Source organism: Equus przewalskii, chromosome 7, assembly GCF_037783145.1.
Source record: "Equus przewalskii isolate Varuska chromosome 7, EquPr2, whole genome shotgun sequence".
Classification (NCBI taxonomy): Eukaryota; Metazoa; Chordata; class Mammalia; order Perissodactyla; family Equidae; genus Equus; species Equus przewalskii.
In genome coordinates, this window is record NC_091837.1 from 1,210,683 (window position 1) to 1,228,975 (window position 18,293).

An 18,293-nucleotide genomic window follows, 5' to 3' on the forward strand; every position below is an offset into this window, starting at 1 on the left:
GCTAGGAAGACACAATATGGTAAAGCTGCCTGTTCTTATTATATTGGTCTGTGGGTTCAGTGCATCTCCAATGAGGTTTTTTTTTAAAGATTTTATTTTTCCTTTTTCTCCCCAAAGCCCCTGGGTACATAGTTATATATATATTTTTTAGTTGTGGGTCCTTCTAGCTGTGGCATGTCGGACACCACCTCAGCATGGCTTGATGAGCGGTGCCATGTCCGCACCCAGGATCCGAACCAGTGAAACCCTGGGTGGCTGAAGCGGAGGGCGCGAACTTAACCACTCAGCCACGGGGCGGGCCCCTCCAATGAGTTTTTTAGGAACTGTGACAAGTCAGTTCTAAAATGTTTGTAAGAATAAAGTCTTATTGTTGTTAGGTCACCCTGAAGCAGAGTAAGGAGCCAGCACTTGCCTTACCAGTGTCAAGACTTACTTTACACTTGGCTCAGGGAAACACAAATTGGCCACCGGGACAGAAGAACTGCCAGAAACAGATCTGAGAAACTTGATATATGGCAGAGGTGGGATTAGTATTACTGGGCAAAGGATAGACTCTTCAATACATAGTGCTGTGACAGTTGGGAAAGAATGAAATTGGATTCCTAATGCACAACATACAGAAAAATCAGTTTCACGTTAATTAAAGAAAAACTTCTAGAAGACAATATAGGAGAATACTTTTATGTCCTTGATAGGGTTTTTTTTTAAGTCATAAAAAAATGTTAACTCTGAAAAAATGACCAGTTTTACCAGATTAAAATTAAGATCTTCCCTTTATCAAAAGGCACCAAAAAAGAATGTGAACAGACAAGTCACAGAGTGGGAAGATAGTTGTAACACATACATCTTGTAAAGGATTGTAATCCAGCACATATAAAGAACTCCTACAAATGGACAAAAGACAAGCAGGCCTGTCACAGAAAAATTAACAAGAGTGGTTAAACATATAAAAAGATAGCTAACCTCATTAGTATTCTAAGACTACAGAGAGATACCACTTTACAGTTACTTAGATTGGCAAAAATGAAGATGTCTGACAAAACCAAGTGTTGGGGAGGATGTGGATGGCTTGAAAATCTTCTCTGCTGCTGGAGAGAAGGCTAAATTGATAAACCCACTTTGGAAAACACATTAACTGCAAAGCTGAACATTCTCATATTCTCTGGTCCAGGGTTTCCATTTGGGGAAACTCGAGAGAAATTTGTGCAGCACTGTTCGTACTAATATGCCTCCTGGAAACAACCCAGATGTCTGTTGGCGTGATGGCGTATTGTAGATCAGCAGCAGCAAGTGAATGTTAGGTGCTTGCAGCAGTATGTGTGAATCTTCAAAACGGAATGTAGGCGACAAAGGCAAGTTGCCAAAAAGTACATTTGGCACAATAAAGATGAGTCAAACTGACCATTATCTTCCTTACAGGTATGTCTCTGGGTGGTAAACAAAAAGAAAGAAGGCAAAACAGTGATGCACTAAATTCGGGGTCCTAGTTGCTCCCTGGTGAAGAGACAGAGGGGTGAGCCTGGGAGAAGTAAGCATGTAGGTTCAACCCTCTGGCTATTGATACTTGGGTTCATTAGTAGGCTGAGGGTGGGATCACAACTGTATGTTAGCATGAGGCTTTACTTCTTACATAGGTGTGACATATATTCTTCGGAATATTTCAGATATTAGACAGCCTTTCTTTTTAAAGAAAAGCCAGTAGAAGGAGAGTGACAACTGATGTAGCATAGCAGAGAAACTGCAGTCATGGCCTGCTTGAGAGAGAGAATGCCAGAAATGTGGCCAAGCAGCACCTGGAACGGCTTGGAGGCTCTCAGTACCGAGGCTGGAGGCATCTCGCGTGGGAACAGAGGAGGTTGGTGGGCTTCTCTTTCAGCGCCCTCTCCCTTCTTCATCTTGTATATAGCTAGATGACTGTCTTTCCCACCAGCAGACATGAGGTTTCTTTTCTAGACCTACACTGTCCAGTGTGGCAGTCGTGAGTCTCATGGCTACTGAACACTTGAAATGTGGCTGTTTCAAACTAAGATTTACTACAAGTGTAAAGTACACACCAAGTATCAAAGATTTAGTACCAAAAAAATGTAAAACACCTCATACTTTTTTATATGGATTACATGTCAAAATAATAATATTTTTAATATATTGGGTTAAATTGTTAAAATTAATTTCATCTCTTGTTGAAATGCAGCTTGCATTGTATTTCTATTAGACTGCAATTCACTTGAAATTGACAAAATAGGAGACACCAGGCCCGGCGGAGGGGAGCTATGGGGGTTGAAAACAGAGGAATTAAGAGAAATTCTCTATGGGGGCAGGTGAGACCCTTAGCCTTATCACCTGCCCTGCTCCCCGAATGCCAATGGCCAGGTCTGTTTCCCCAGGCAGGCGATTGGAGGAATCTTTCCTGGAGGAACCGGCACTTCGTGGAAGAGGTAAAAGAGAGATCAACATAAGGGAGCGTTCCCAACTAAAGGGCCAGCTCTCCTACTGTGGGCCCCTTGAGGCTCACCTGACCTTTACCAGCCCCAGCCCGCTGGTGCTCACAGAGCCTCTGGTAGCTGGACCACCTTCCTCTTAAACATGAAAGACAGCAGTGCTCTCTCAACTCTGAAAGAAAACATCCATGATGCTCACCAGACTCTGGGCAAAGCATCCTAGACTCAAAGGGCCAGAACAAGGAGGCCTGAGGTGGCCAACTCCACTGTGTGTAAAACAGTCATTAAACGTGGGGGCTCGGAACCAAGCTGCTGGGACTGGTACCCCGCCTCCACCAGTTACTGGCTGTGGGCAGGATGCTTTTTAACTTCACTGTTTTCATCTATAAGGTCGGGGAATAGTAGAACCTCTCTCTTGGGATCGTTGTGAGGCTTAAATATCATGACACACATAAAGTGCTTAGCACAGAACATGGCACACAATAATCCCTTAGTATATGTTATAAGTTATTCTTTTATTAACTTGGGGAGTAAAAGAAAACTTTAAAAATCTATTCTGACGTCAGCAAAATGGCAGTCTAGGAAACTCCAAACCATCATTCCCTCACAGATAAAAAAGCAACTTGAGGGGCCAGCCCTGTGGCCAAGTGGTTAAGTTTACATGTTCTGCTTTGGCAACCCAGGGTTCACTGGTTTGGATCCTGGGTGCGGACCTATACACTGCTTGTCAAGCCATGCTGTGGTGGCATCCCACATAGAAGAACTAGAATGACTTACAACTACGATATACCACTATGTGCTGGGGTTTTGGGGAGAAAAAAAGAGGAAGATTGGCAACAGATGTTAGCTGAGGGCCAATCTTCTTCACCAAAAAAAAAAGCATACCTTAAAAAAAAGATTTGAGGTGGAGACTTACCTTCTATACTCTGTTAAAAAATAGAAGGGAAAAACAAAAAGCAAGTCGAAGGGGTGGCCTGGTGGTATAGTGGTTAAGTTCACCGCTTCGGTGGCCCAGGGTTCGTGGGTTTGGATCCTGGGTGTGGATCTACACACTACTCATTAAGCCATGCTGTGGTGGCATCCCACATACAAAATAGAGGAAGATTAGCACAGATGTTAGCTCAGGGACAATGCCTCAAGCAAGAAAAAGGATGATTGGTAACAGATGTTAGCTCAGGGACAATCTTTCTCACCAAAAAAAAAAAAAAAAAAAAAAAAGACAACTCAAGACAGGCTAAAATAACTTTATAGAAGCTCTGGAAAACAGTCAGAGGTCTACAGGAACGCCCAGTCAAGAAAAAGCCACATTCAAATGGTAAGAAGTTTTGTGGCATTTTTACTTGCCATGCCTCACCCCCTCCCTGCCTGACACACAGGGTCTGAAGGAAGCAACAGCCCAGTTCCAAATTCCCTGCCTCCTCCAACAGGACGAGCAGGGCAGAGCCTATTTGCAATATTCTAACCTGTCTGCGGGCTGCCTGAGGGACTAATGTCTGTATAGACTGACTTGGAGCTCAGATAGGAAAAAAAAACCAGCATGGCTCGGATCTGAGGCTGTGAAAAGCTATGGGAAGTGGAAAATGATGCTCAGGAAAGCTGCAGGGGGACTACAGAGCTGCAGATATGTTGGGCAGGGACTGTGGATGGAGGAATCCAGTAGGACATCTGAGACCCTGAGAAGCTGGGTGATACTCTTCTGGGAAGTTAAGACATTTAAAAGCAGCCGTGTATACTTAGGAATCAAAAGAAGTTCACACACAGACCCAGGCAAGATGCATGTGCAGAAAAGACCTTAAGCGTTCACCCCAGGCTGGTCCCAAGGCTCAGAGCAAACGCTGATAATTAGTGAAGGTCTTCCCCAAGGCAGAGCCAGTCTGCACAGACTGGGAGAGGTGGCTGTTTCTTCAGATGCCTAACTTTCAACAACAGCAATACAGTCACAAGGCATACAAAGAAAGAGGAAAAGGTGGACCGTTTAAAGGATTAAAATTGACAGAAACTATCCCTGAAGAAGCACAGACGCCAGACATACTAGACAAAGGCTTTAAAACTGCCATCTAAAATGTGCTGAAAGAGCTAAAGGAAAACACAACTAAGGAAATCAGGAAGATAATATGAGAAAATGAGAATACCAACAAAGAGAAAGAAATTATACAGAGGAACCAGACAGAAATATTATAACTGAATTGAAAAATTCACTAGAGGGGTTCAATAATAGGCTCCAACAGGCAAAAGAACAACTAAGTGAACTTGAGAACAGAACATTTGAAATTATTGAATCCTTTGGAATAAAATGAACAAAGAAAGTCGGATAGAGCCTTGGGGACTTACAGGATCATCCAACAGCAGCAAAATACACATTTTTTTCTCAAATGCATGTAGCACATTCTCCAGGATAGACCATAAATTATGCCAAAAAACAAATCTTAATAAATGTAAAAGATTGAAATCATTTTACAACGTATATTTTCAATCACAATGGAATGAAATGAGAAATTAACAGAAGGAAAACTGGAAAATTCACAAGTGCATAGAAATTGAACAGCATAAACAATGTCAAGAAGAAATCACAAAGGAAATTAGAAAATATCCTGAAACAAATGAAAATTAAAACACAGCATACCAAAAGTAATGAGATGCAATGAAAACAGTGCAAAGGGGGAACTGTATAGCTGTAAATGCTTATGTTAAAAAGAGAAAGAAAAAAATACGTTAAATCAACAATCTAACTTTACACCGTAAGGAACTAGAAAAAGAGGAACAAATTAAACCCAAAGGTAGCAGAAGGAAGAAAATAATAAAGATTAGAACAGAAGTAAGTTAAATAGAGAATAGAAAAACAATAAAAAAAATCAGTAAAACTGAAGAGCAACAGAACTGCCAATCCTTTAGCTAGATTGACCAAAGAGAGAACACTCAAATAGCTAAAATAAGAAATGAAAGTTGGGATGTTACTACCAGTTTTATATAAATAGGATTATGAGAGTGTACTCTGAAGAATTGTATGCCAACAAATTGGATAACCTAGATGAAATGGACAAATTTCTAGAAACACACTACCTCCCAAAACAAAATTACAGACTATTATCCCATGAACATTGATGCAAAAATCCTGAACAAAGTACTAGCAAACAGAATTCAACAGCACATTAAAAGGATTATCCACCGTGACCAAATGGATTTATTCTTGGAATGCAAGGATGGCTCAAACAACTAAAGTCAATGTAATACACCCCACTAACAGAATGTAGGGGAAAAACCATATCATCTTCTTGATGCAGAAAGAGTGCTTGGCAAAATTAAACATTTTTCATGATAAAAATACTCAACAAGCTAGAAATTAAACCTACGTAAACATTAAAAAGTCCATCTTTGAAAAACCCACAGCTGAGATCATACTTAATGGTGAAAAGACTAAGAGCTTTTCCTCTAAGTCAGGAAAAAGACTAGAATTTCACCACTTCTATTCAGCGTAGTGTTGGAAGTTCTAGCCAGAGCAATTAGACAAGAAAATAAAGGCACCAGAATTGGAAAGGAAGGAGTAAAATTCCTATTTGCAGGTCACATGGTTTTATATGGGAGATATCTAAAGATAGCACAAATAAACTGTTAGAACTAATAAAAGAAATCAGCAAAGTTGCAGGACACAAAAATCAGTTGTGTTTCTATACACTAACAACAAGCAAACCAAAAAGGAAATTAAGGAAACAATTCTATTTACAATATCATTAAAAAGAATAAAGTACTTAGGAATAAACTTAACCAGGGAAGTCAAAGACTAGTACACTGAAAACTACGAAACATTGCTGAAAGAAAGTAAAGAAGATACAAATAAATAGAAAGACATCCCGTGTTCGTGGACTGGAAGATTTGGGAAGCTGTCAGTGGTACCCAAGCAATCTACAGATTCAGTGCAATCCCTGTCAAAATGCCCACAATGTTTTTTGCCAAAACAGAAAACTCAATCCTAAAATTCATATGAAATCTCAAGGGACCCCAAATAGCCAAAACGTTCTTGAAAAAGAACAGAGTTGAAAATCTCACACTTCCTGATTTCAAAACTTACTACAAAGCTACAATAATCAAAATCGTTTGGTACTGGCATGAAGACAGATATATAGGCCAGTAGATTAGATTAGAGATGAGAGAGCCCTGCGATAAACCTTCACGTGCGTGGTCAAATTATTTTCTAAAATGATATCAAGACAATTCAATGTGGTAGGGAAGGGCAGTCTTCTCAACAAATGGTGTTGAGGAAACTAGACATCTACGTGCAAAAGAATAAAATTGAACGTTTACTTACCAATATACAAAAATTGATTCAAAGTGGACCAAAGAAAGACCTAAATGTCTAAGACCTAAAACCATGAAAGTCTTAGAAGAAAACATAGGAGAAAAGCTTCGTGACATTAGATTTGGCAGTGATCTCTTACACATGACACCCAAAACACGACAACAAAAGAAAAAATAGGTAAATTGTGCTACATCAAAATTAAAAACTTCTGTGCATTTAAAGGAAGCATTCAACTGAGTGAAAAGACAGCATATATTTGCAAAAATTTGCAAATATATTTGCAAATCATTTGATGAGTTAATTTTCAGAATATATAAAGAACTCTTACAACTCAACAATAACAAGAAAAATAATCCAATTAAAAAATGCGCAAAGGACTTGTAGTTCTCCAAAGAAGATATACAAATGGCGAACAAGCACATGAAAAGATGCTCAGTGTTGCTAATCATTAGTGAAACGCAAATCAAAACCCCAGTGAGATACTGCCTCCCACCCGTTAGGATGGCTACTGTAAAAACAAAACAAAATAACAAGTGTTGGCAAGGATGTGGAAAGATTGGCACCCTTGTGCACAGATGGTGAAAATAGAAAATGGTGTAACCACTGTGGAAAACAGTATGGTGGTTCCTCAGAAAATTAAAAATAGAATTAGCATATGATCCAGCAAATCCACTTCCGGGTATATATATACTCAGAAGAATTGAAAGCAGTGTTTTTGAACTATGCACTTAAAAATAGTTAGAATCTCATGTTTTACCACAATGAAAAAATATATGTATACACACACACAGTCTGTTTTCTAAACGTGAACAGAATGCAATGAAAAGGAACAGCTGAGCTCTTATAAATTAAAAAATTAGTCCAGAGAATCCAGTATCTGATTAATAAGAATTCTTTTGAAGAAAATAGGAAAAAACTAAGAGGGGAGGGAATTAGCAGAGAAGCCATATAGCTTAGTGTTAGAAGGGTACAAGAATTTTTAGAAGACCTAGACAAGATAGCTCCTTGTGTAATTGCAGTATGTCCACACCACCACCTCCAGGGAGGAAGGACACACGTCCCAAAAAGGATTAGGGATCAGAATGACGCTAGATGGCTCAGGAGCAGCACTGGCGAGAGGAGACGGTGGGGCAGGGCCGCCTGTAGCTGAAGAAGAGCAGATTTTAATTATCTAAATCAAAATTTTAGGTTTAGCTCTACTCCAGACAATTTACACAATTTGAATATGCAAATAGTTCTGTAAGGCTTTTTATTAAAAAAACATAGCAACCCCAAGGGGCCCCTCCAGTTCCCCACTTCTCAGAAGCGAGGACTTGAGATTACTTTAACTGTTTCCTTTGGGGTTTCTCTGTGTGTCTCTAAATTCCCTGGTTTTAGGCATTCTCTGTGGATTTTCCCTAGACAAGATGGCTGACTCTTCCTCCTTCATCTCTTCACTCCCAGCGTTCCTTCTCTCATGGTCAGTCCAATCCTAGCTGGGCCATGGGGGATGATTCCGTTTCCTTTTTGTGGCCACAACCTTTTATTTTTACCCCAGAGTTCAACATTGTCATCATCATCCTTTTGTTTGTTTTGACAGCAACCTCATTGAGATACAATTCACATACCATACAATTCACCCATTTAAAATTCATAGAGTTGTGCAACCATCAGCACAGTCAATTTTAGAACATTTTTGTCACCCCAAAGTAAAACCCAGTTCCCATTAGCAGGCACTCTCCGTTTCCTCTCAAGCCTCAGCCCTCGGCAAGCGCTAATCGACATTCTGTCTCTGAATTTGCCGCCTCTGTGCGTTTCGTAGAAATGGAATCGTACACTGTGCAGTCTTTTGTGCCGGGCTTCCTGCACTTAGCATAGTGTGTTTGAGATTCATCCACGTTGGAGCGTGTCAGTAGTTTGTTCCTTCTCCTCACCAAATATTCCATTGCATAGATAATACCACGTTCGTTATTGGATGAGGATTTGAGTTGCTTCCACTTTGTGAGTAAGGCTGCTGTGAACATTCGTGTACAAGTTTTGAGGGAACATACATTTTCATTTCTCTTGGGCGAATACATAGGAATGAGATTTCTGGGTCATATTGTAAATTTATGTTTGCATTTTTAAGGAGTTGCCAGATTATTTTCTAAAGTGGCCGTAGATTTACGTTTAAAAAAAAAACTTCGCAGGACCTCTTTCCTGATTTCTACTCATTGTAGATGGATCGTGCTTTCTGCCGGAGTCATTTTGGAATCTTCTCTCCTGAAGCCCCTGAGTGTGCCCATCTGTCTTGCTCAGCGCTGGCAGGGCCTGCTGCTACCTTCCCAGGCTGTCGTCTCTGGGCTCCCTTTGCCATCAGTGGGGGTGAATCGGTAGTTTTCTCCCTCGTCTGTCTCCCGTGTTAAATCCTCTGTTTTCTAGTGTCCTGGTTTGGTTTATTCCCTTATTTAGGTGGAGTGCCCCCTTCAATAAGTTATGCAGAAAAGGAACACGGGAGATGGAAGTTTTTGATTCCTCATTTGCATGTCTGAAAATGCCTTTATTTTACCCTCACACATGATAGATTTGGCTGGATTTAGAATTATAAGCCAGAAATCATTTTCCCCTATAATTTTGAAGATCTTACTCCATTTTTACACACTTTCACTGCTGGTGAGGTTGTAATAATTTCTGGTTCTTTGAATGTAACCTGTTCTTTTCTTCCTGGAAATTTTGTGTATCTTTTGGTACATAGTACTGGCCACTTAGCAGATCTTTTCATTTTAGAAACTCATGCATTTCAGTTTAGGGAAAGAAACCACTGGGTTTTTTTTTCTCTTGTTTTTCTAGTCTCTATTTCTAGAACCCCGGTTACTGGAAATTGCTCTTGGACTGATCTTCAATCTTTTCAGTCTCTCCAGGTTTCCATCTCTTTGTCTTTTTATTTTACTTTTAGGGAATTTCTACTTGTACCACATCTTTTAAGGAGTTTTCAGTTTTGCTGTCATGTTTGCATTTCCAAGACAGCTTTTCCTTGGGCGGGTGGGTGGGGGAGGTTTAGTGTTGTCTGTGTGGTCCTTCTTAATAGTTCTAAGATTAGTGTTCTTATTTCATGGGTCGAGTATAGTCGCTCACTTGGAGGATGTTGATGGCCTGTTTTTTCACCTGGTCCTCTCTCCATACTTGTTGTCCTCTGGGGTTTTGGTCTCTGTTTTGCATTTGAAGGCTCTCCTCAGGTCGGTGGTCCTCGCCTGTCTGCTGTATGTGGCAGAGGACTCGAAGCTGTGTGTGTGTGGACCTCTCTGGAAGTTGAGTGAGCTGGACTGTTTCATCAGGGGTCTCCTGCCCTTTTGGACCTTTTTCTTGGGCTGGCCAGATTTCTCCATAGAGGAATGTTCTAGTCTGCCTGGAGGCTTGGGCTCTGGGAGCTTAGTGGAGGAGCAGGGGCTAGAGTCTGCCCTCCCCTCCCCAAGTACTGACCCTGAGTTTCAGCTGAACTGGTGTCCCTCAACCCAGCGACCACCTGTTTTACTTTCTTTTCAGTAACTCACCCATATTCTGCTAGGGTGAGGAAGGGCAGAGGTGCCTGAGCACACCAAGTGCCGGGCACAGCATCTGCATGTGTCAACTCCCTTCTCCTCTGACTTTTTTTATTTTGGGTGAGGAAGATTGGCCCTGAGCTAACATCTCTGCCAGTCTTCCTCTATTTTGTATGTGGGACGCCCACAGCATGGCTGACGAGTGGTGTAGGGCCACATCCTGGAACTGAACCTAGGAACCGGGCCGCCTTAGATCTGCAGAAAAGGCTGGGGAACAGTACAATGAACACTCATGCAGCCTTTACCTGTGTTCACCAACCAGTAGCTTTTTGCCAAGATCATTTTCTCTACCTGTATTTTTTCTGAACTCTTTGAGAGTGTGTTACAGATATGACATTTTACCCCTAAACATTTCAGCATCTGTCTTCTAAGAACAAGAACAATCCATTACATAACCACAATACAGATTTCACATGCAAGAAACTTACTGCAATACTATTAGCTTATTATATTGAAGTTTTTTTCAATTGTCCCAAAAAATGTGTTACAGGGTTTTTTTTTTCTTTAAATCCAGGGTTTATTCAAAGGCTACATGTTGTATTTTCTTGCCATCTTGCTTTGTTCTTTAATCGAGAAGTATTCCCGGCCTTTTAAAAAGTTATTGATGTTAGTCCAGGCTAGTTGTTTTCTGGAATGTTCTTCCATTTGGACTGGTCTGTTGCCTCATTATTAGATTCAGGTGAGATTTTAAGGTTTTTTTTAGCAGGTCATGAAGTGTCAAGTCAGGGGGTGCATGAGGTCAGTTTGTCCCGTTATTGGCAATGTTAAGTTTGATCACTTGGTTAAGGTAATGTCTGCCAAATTTCACTATTGTCAACTTTTTTCCCATTTTGTAATGAAAATTAATCTGTGAATAAGTAACGAATGAATAATCTGTGGAGAAATATTCTAGCTGTTCTCCAACCTTAGACCTAGTTGTTTTGGCTTATGTTGATGCTTATCTGAATCAGTTATAACAGTGGCGATTAAAAAATGGTGATTTTGTAGTTCTGCCATATGTACTACGCTTATAAATGATATAAAGAGATTTCCTCTTTCTTATTTTCTGACACAACAAGATGTTCCAGGCTCGTCTTGTACCTTTCCTGCCCCAGCCCTCGAATCAGTCATTTCTCTATAAGGAGCCCTGTTCCTTTCACTGAGGAATGGTATTTGGAAACTAAGATCTGAGTGTTAGCTGTGCTCGCAGTTATTTGGGCATCATTGCTTCTAGCCTCTTCAGTAGATAGTGCTAGGAAAGCTTTCTTTAAACTCAGAAGTTTATATTTATTGATACCTCCAATTCTAACCTGCACTAGAGTTCTCTCCTCCTCCTCCCGTCTCATATTTGTATCTCCCTTTCCCGTGGTAAGAACTCTGGTTCCCAGCGTCCTCCGTGTGTGCTCATTGGGCCAATCCTAATATACACATACAGGAGTTTGGGATTACTGCTCCTGCACTGCTACCAGGAACAGACCTACGCAGTCACTTCTCGGCCTTCTGTGCAGCTGTTTATGTTGTTAAACTGCTTCGCACTGAGGGTACAGTCAGTTCTCTAATCAGAAGTCACTGGGACGCATTCCTTCTGTGTGGCTAACATTGGGCTCTGTTTGTATTCAGTTTTAGGACTTTGCCACCTCATCTTGATTTAATTTATTTGTAAGTTTTTTATTAAGATGTAAATCATGTGCCATAAAATTTATGCCTTTAAAGTATACAATTTCATGGCTTTTAGTATATTCCCAAAGTTGTGTAACTGATTTATTTTTGGAATATGTAAAACATAAGATTCAAAAGTTGTAACTACCTAAAAACACATACTTAGAAGTTCTGTTTCCTGCGTATCCCTTTGTCCCATTCCCCCCCACATCCTTTAGGTAACTAATTGGATTAGTTTCTGACTTATCTTTCCTGATTTTTTGCTGTTGCTTTTGTTTTTTTATTACAAAAATAAGCAAATATATGTATATTTTACTTCCTCTTCTTTTTCTTCACCCCCTTATTACGTAAAAACATATCTTACTGTGTATACTCTGTACTATGATTTTTTCTTTTTTAATTCAGTGAAATATCCTTGACATCACTCTGTTAATTCGTAAAGATCATTTTCTCTTCTTTTTTGCAGCTATGTTGTACTCTGTCTCAGGGACGCACCGTAACCAGTCTCCTGTGTATAGACCTTTAGGTTCATATTAGTTTGCTGTGAAGAATAATGCAACAATAAATAACCTTGTGCATATGTGGTTTGTTTGTTTTGAGATGTGTCTTCAGTGTAAATTCTTAAATGTCAAATTGCTGGGTCAGAGGGTCAATGCATATATAGTTTTGCTAAATATTGCCAAATTTCTTTTTCAGAGTTCAACCGTTCCAGCTGTTGGCCTAGGATTTAGCTTTCTGGGCTCAAATAAATTTAGAGTTCTTTACTTCTAGAATAAGGCAACTTTGAGAATGACCAGTGCTTTTAACTGGATAGGGTACTGGGACAAACAGGCATAAACCAGGATTGTCCCCAGGCAAATTACAAAGCATGGTTACCTTATCTAAGTTAATTATCACTTGTCCTTCTGTTTTCCAGTTCTTAGAACTTTGTAGTTCTCTTTCCTGTTCTGTTTGTCCTTGTGACTATGCCTTATTAAAAATCCCATTACTCTTGTTTTAATGGGTTTCAGGAGAGGCTAGAGGTGAATGAATATGTTTGTTCAATCTGATATCTTTAACTAGAAGCCTCAAAATGTTATTAATTTCAGATTTTTATACCCAGAGAAACCAGTCATACATGAGGATAGAACAAAGAAATTTCCAGATGGACAGATTCATAAAAGTTGCTCTACTTTTTCTTAGGAAGATGTGATCTTATGAAAGGAGAGGGTAAGAGGGGCCAGCTTCCTCTGCTTCCTTGACCTGGGGTTCCATTCCCAGGCACAGACCTACACCACTCGTCGGCAGCCACGCTTTGGTGGCACCCCACATACAAAATAGAGGAAGATTGGCACAGATGTTAGCTCAGGGCAAATCTTCCTCAGGGGGAAAAAAAGTTTGTCATTTTGATGAAGTCCAATTCATTAATTTTTATGGCTCATGCTTTGGGAGTCAAGTCTAAGTACTCACTGCCTAGCCCTAGTTCCTAAAGATTTTTTTTTCAAGATTTTTCTTTTTCCTGAAGATAGCCTTTTTCAGTGCTGTTTGAGGTATTCTACATCCTGTGCTTTTCCATAGAAATTTCAGACTAATCTCATCTACACAAAAACTCTTGCTGGGATTTTGATCGGAATTGAGTTAAATACTGTATATCAATTTAGGAAGAATTGACATCTTATTTGAATCTTCCAATCCATAAATATGGTATGTCTCTCCATTTATTTACATATTTTTATATCTTTCATCAGCATCTTATAATTTTTGTCATATAAATCCTGTAAATGTTTTGTTAGATTTATTCCTAAGCATTTTTTATTCCGCATTTTCTGGGGAAAAGTCATGCAGAATTGGTGTTAACTTTTCTTTAAATGTTTGGTAGAACTCTCCAGTGTAACTGTCTAGGCCTGGACATTTCTTTTGGGGAAGTTCAGTTTTCTTAGCAGATACAGGGCTATTCAAATTTCCTGTTTAGTTTGAGTGAGTTGCGGTAGGCTGTGTTATTTGAGGAAAACTGACCCATTTCATCTCAGTTGTGAAATGCACATGTGTAGAGTCGTTCATAGCATTCCCTTATTACCTTTTCGACATCTGCAGGGTTGGCAGTAACATCCTGTTTCGTTCTTGATATTTTAAATCGTGTCTTCTCTTTCTTTGTCCGTCTTGCTAGAGGTCTGTCAATTTTACTGATCTTGTGAAGGAACCAGTTCTTTGTTTCGTTGATTTTCTCTATTTTTCTGCTTTTAACTTCATTCGTTTCAATTCTTATATTTATTATTTTTTTTCTTCTGCTTACTTTGGGTTTATTTCATTGTCTTTTTCTTTTTCCAGGTTCTTGAGGTAAGAGTTTAGATTACTGATGTGAGATTTGTTTTTTCTTGAATACAGGCTTTTAGTGCAACACATTTCCCTCTCAGCACAACTTTAGCTGGATGACACAAATTCTGACATGTCTTTTCATTTTTATTCAGTTCAAAGTATTTTTATTATTCCCCTTTGATCCATGGATTCTTTCGAAATGTGTTGTTTAGTTTCCAGCTGTTTGGAGATTTTCCGGGTAAGTTTCTGCTGATGATTTCTAGTTCTTGGGTCTCAGAGGAAATTCCTGATTGTCAGTGGTGGTCCTAAGAGGTCTGTAAGGGTGCTAATCCTGAGTTCTGCCTCCTCCCCAGCTGCCCCCACCTTCTGCTTCTCCCAGCCCCTATACTCTCCCCCAGGACACTTGGGAGTTTGTTTCTCTCATCAGTACCATCCCCTCAGCCAAGCCCTTTCCCTTCTGCTGGCAAAGGCCTGTCTGCTGGTGGCTTTCTGTGGCGCCTTGTGACGGTATTGAACAAGTGAGTGAGGAGGGGATGGATGTGGGCATATGGGTGCAAAGAGAAATGACGGAAGAGGGCCACCTGAATCACAGAGAAGCCTGCTCAGCACAAAGTAGCTTCTTACATCACCCCTTGGCTTTCTGGCTTCTTTCCTTAACTGTTTCACCTACTCCCTCCCTGAGCTGCAGACAGCTTGGCTCCAACAAACAGCATCCAGGCCACCTGGTGTTCAGTGCCCGTGTAACCCCACAGAAGTCTCTTACCTTTCCATCCCCTCCCACCACCCGCCCTAGATTCATCTGTCTTTCTGTGAGTAGTTCGGCCTGTCACATACCAGGTGCTAATGCTTGGTCTGAGAAGAGGCCAAGACACAGTGGAATTGCAGGTCTTGCTCGTTTGGGCAGATAGAGGAAGATGTGAAATGTAGGTGTAGTAAAATGTGTTCTAGCCACCCCCCAGCTTGTCCTCAGGCCTGTTCCAGATGTGCCCATCTTTGGCCTTTGCCCAAACTGTGCCCTCTGCCCGGAAGCCTTCTGTTCTCTCGGTCTGCCATCGCTCCGAACCCAGTGTCGATCTTCCCACTCCTCTGCCAGCTGCCTGCGGGGGTGCCTGGGGGTTGCTTTGTAGCACCGCCCCTGTGCCAGAGCCGCCAGTCTCCTCCGCGAGCACTGGGCGCTCGGGATGTGTGGATGGGGCACCCCTGTCTTAGCTGATGTCACCCTGACCCCCAGGGCTGGGTGTTTGAAGAGAGCAGCTGCAGCCACAGGCCACCTATCCCGCATGGGCAGCGATGAGGTCACTGTGTTCCCCGTGAGGTCTCACCAAAGGCCCTGAAGGTACTTCTCCTTTGAGGTCTTTGCCTTGTGTTAAGCATATCTCAGACAGTGGTGGCACATTTTATATGAGAGTGCTTTGCAATCTAATGACACCTATCCTCCTCACACACGTGAGAAGGAGCTATGGAAACATTCATACTGAATATTTAAGTGGGAGAAGAAGCAAAGCTGCTAGGGCTTGTGACTGCTTGGGGTCTCAGAAGGAAATAATGAGGGGGACAGATTTCTGTACAGGTTGTTCACTGTAGCTCTTCGTAGAGTGGTGAAGAAATGCAGCCTAAACTTTGACCCAAGGGGATTGTGGTAATTAAAGAAATCCACTCATAGAACACTGTGCAGCCGTTAAAAGTGATCCTTTTAAGCCCATTTAAGAATATGGAAAACTGTTAAGCTTGCAAAACAAATAGCGTGTTTAATGTGATCCCAGTATTTTTAAGAATTTGTGTAGAAGAAAAGAGACAGTTATGGTTTATATGTTTTGTCTTTTTGAACGTCTGCATTTCTCAAATATTTCACATTGAATATTTATTTTTAATGAAAAAAATAGATTATTCATTAAATAAAAACAATATCAGAGTCTGTGACACCACACAGTAGAACCAGATGGCTAGAGAAGCTTGTCAGGTGGGGCTGTTGGCCAGCCATGAAGTCAGAGAAGATGGGTTTTGGGGAGGCCACCTCGCCATACCCCAACCCCATGCTCCTGTCCCATCCCCCTTTGCCGTGCCACAAAGGCCTGAGGTTGCCGAGAACTGTCATGGTACAGCCATCTGGAGGCAGAGCCGGCTTGCTCGTGGTGTCTGTCATTCTGTCTGTGCAGCCGTGCAGACCAAGTTTGTCAATGTCTGTCCTGACCTTGTACCAGGTGTCCTTCACCATGCACCAAGCTGTCCCCTGTGCAGGCAGAGTGGGGACGTGGGTGGCCTGGGAGGGACATTGCCTCTGACCCTCTCATACTGTGTGCCTTGGGTAAATCACCTCACTTCTCTGAGTCGCCGCTCATCTGTGAGAGGGAAGAGAGTGGTTCTCCTCTCACAGGGTCGTGGAGAACTCCAAAGATAGACTGTGGAGGGAGGAACCTGTGAATTACTTTTGGGCCGTGGTACAAAAAACTAGACTTCTTCCTCAGCTTCAGCTTCCTGTTCACACTCCCAACCACGCATCGAGGCCTGCTGCACACCAGGGCCTATCCCGGCGCCCAGGAGCCAGGCAGGAGTATCCTGAGGCCCAGGCCTTAAGGTGGTGAGAAGGGCTGGCAGGCAGGTGGACAGACGGTGACTCAGGCCCAGTGCCAGGCAGAGGAACGGCTCACTCAACACGGGATGCTCCCAGGCAGTGTGGAGGTGAGGGGGGAGGGCAGCCTGGGCTCTGGAAAGAACTCCTTGGGGCTAGACCTGCTGAGAGCTTTTCAGCAGGAGTGGCTGATCCTTTGCTGTGCCAGCAGAAGCCCGTTAGAAAATGAAATGAAGGAGAGACCTCATTTCATAATAATAAGGAAAAAAGCAGGACTGCCAAGGCATTTCAGTAGAAGCACATGTGACTCGTTTCACTGGAACAGCAACATTTGATAGGGTTTTAAAGAAAACCTGACTGAACGGCATACCTGCGGCCCCGCACCTGCTCCTCCCGGCCCCGCACCTGCTCCTCCCGGCCCGAGTGGCCTGACCGTGCTACGCTTTGACATCACGCTGGCCCCAGAGAGCTGCCCGCGCCCGGTGCCCCGCCGCATCATCAGCCGTGCTCACAGCCCGCTTCTCTCTTTGCTTTCAGAGGTGACCGGAGAGTCGCGTCCTTACCATGGCAAGGAGGCTGTGGATCCGCGGCAGGGGCGGGCCCGAGGCGGCGAGCCCACGCACTTGCATGCGGTGAACGTGGCGCAGCCCGTCCGCTTCAGCAGTAAGTTGCAGACCTGCCCTCTCGGGCCCTGCGCCTTGAGGGCCCCTGCGGTCCCTGGCTCTCCCGGTGCCACTCGGCTGTGGGAGGGGTGTGTCTCTTAAAACAGCCCTTTAGGGCAGCCAGGGTGTCAGCCTCCCTTGATGAGTGAGGCTGCACAGTGACCTACCCAAGGTCACCCAGCCTGAGTAGTGAGGCCATGACATAAACCCAGGCTCTGGAACCAGGCTGCTTGTTTTCACTAGGTGGCTCCTTTCAGACTGGACTGCACCGGCTCTTCTGTAGATGGAGACAGGCTTTGAGAGGTTAGGTTCAGCTGATGGGGTGAGAAGGTTCTACCTCTGTTTAAAAAATTTTTTTTTAGTGACTAGTTACTTAATGATTTCCCTGTGACATTAAGATTTTAAAGAAGCATAACAAGATTAAAGAAGGTTGAAAGGCAGAAGGCCACAGCTGAACCCCCTCCTGAAAGGCCCTAGGCCTGATGATATACATAGGTGTGACGAGCAGCCACCTGCCGGGACAGGAGGAACTGACATGTGATGCATCTGCTGCTGGGCCTAGGAGCCAGATGCTGTGTTAGTACTCCCCGCCGGGTGCTCAGCGCTGGGGAGCACCTCAGAGGTCCCCTCACACCCTGTGCTCCTCCAAGCGGCAACCCCGCGTGGAGCCTGGGTCTCCGTCTGATGGGCACTGAGCTTGCCGGGAGGGGACGGTCAGTCATCCTCTGAGCCCCAATGCCATGTTTGGCTTCGACACCTAACAGCTGTGAACTCTAGGGCTTCTTGCAGTCAAATGGGTGCTGTGCTGGCTTGGCAAGTAAGGAAACTGAGGCTCTGGGA

General features: G+C 42.7%; 1 protein-coding gene and 1 long non-coding RNA gene across 15 annotated transcripts in view; both read left to right on the plus strand.

Annotated features, from left to right (window-relative positions):
- Nucleotides 1-18,293, plus strand: part of DGCR2 (DiGeorge syndrome critical region gene 2) — an 89,267-nt gene that overhangs the window by 32,054 nt on the left and 38,920 nt on the right. For 11 of the 14 annotated variants that reach the window (XM_070628150.1, XM_070628145.1, XM_070628142.1 and 8 more), the window contains one exon: nucleotides 17,329-17,454. The exons of the other annotated variants lie outside the window; for them this stretch is intronic. In XM_070628150.1, coding sequence (XP_070484251.1) covers nucleotides 17,329-17,454 — 126 coding nt within the window. The remainder of the gene's footprint in view (nucleotides 1-17,328; nucleotides 17,455-18,293) is intronic. 14 annotated transcript variants of the gene reach the window in all.
- On the plus strand, nucleotides 1,665-3,661 carry LOC139084641 (uncharacterized). The gene is made up of 2 exons (XR_011542167.1): nucleotides 1,665-1,855; nucleotides 2,385-3,661. It is a non-coding gene; the product is annotated as an uncharacterized lncRNA (long non-coding RNA).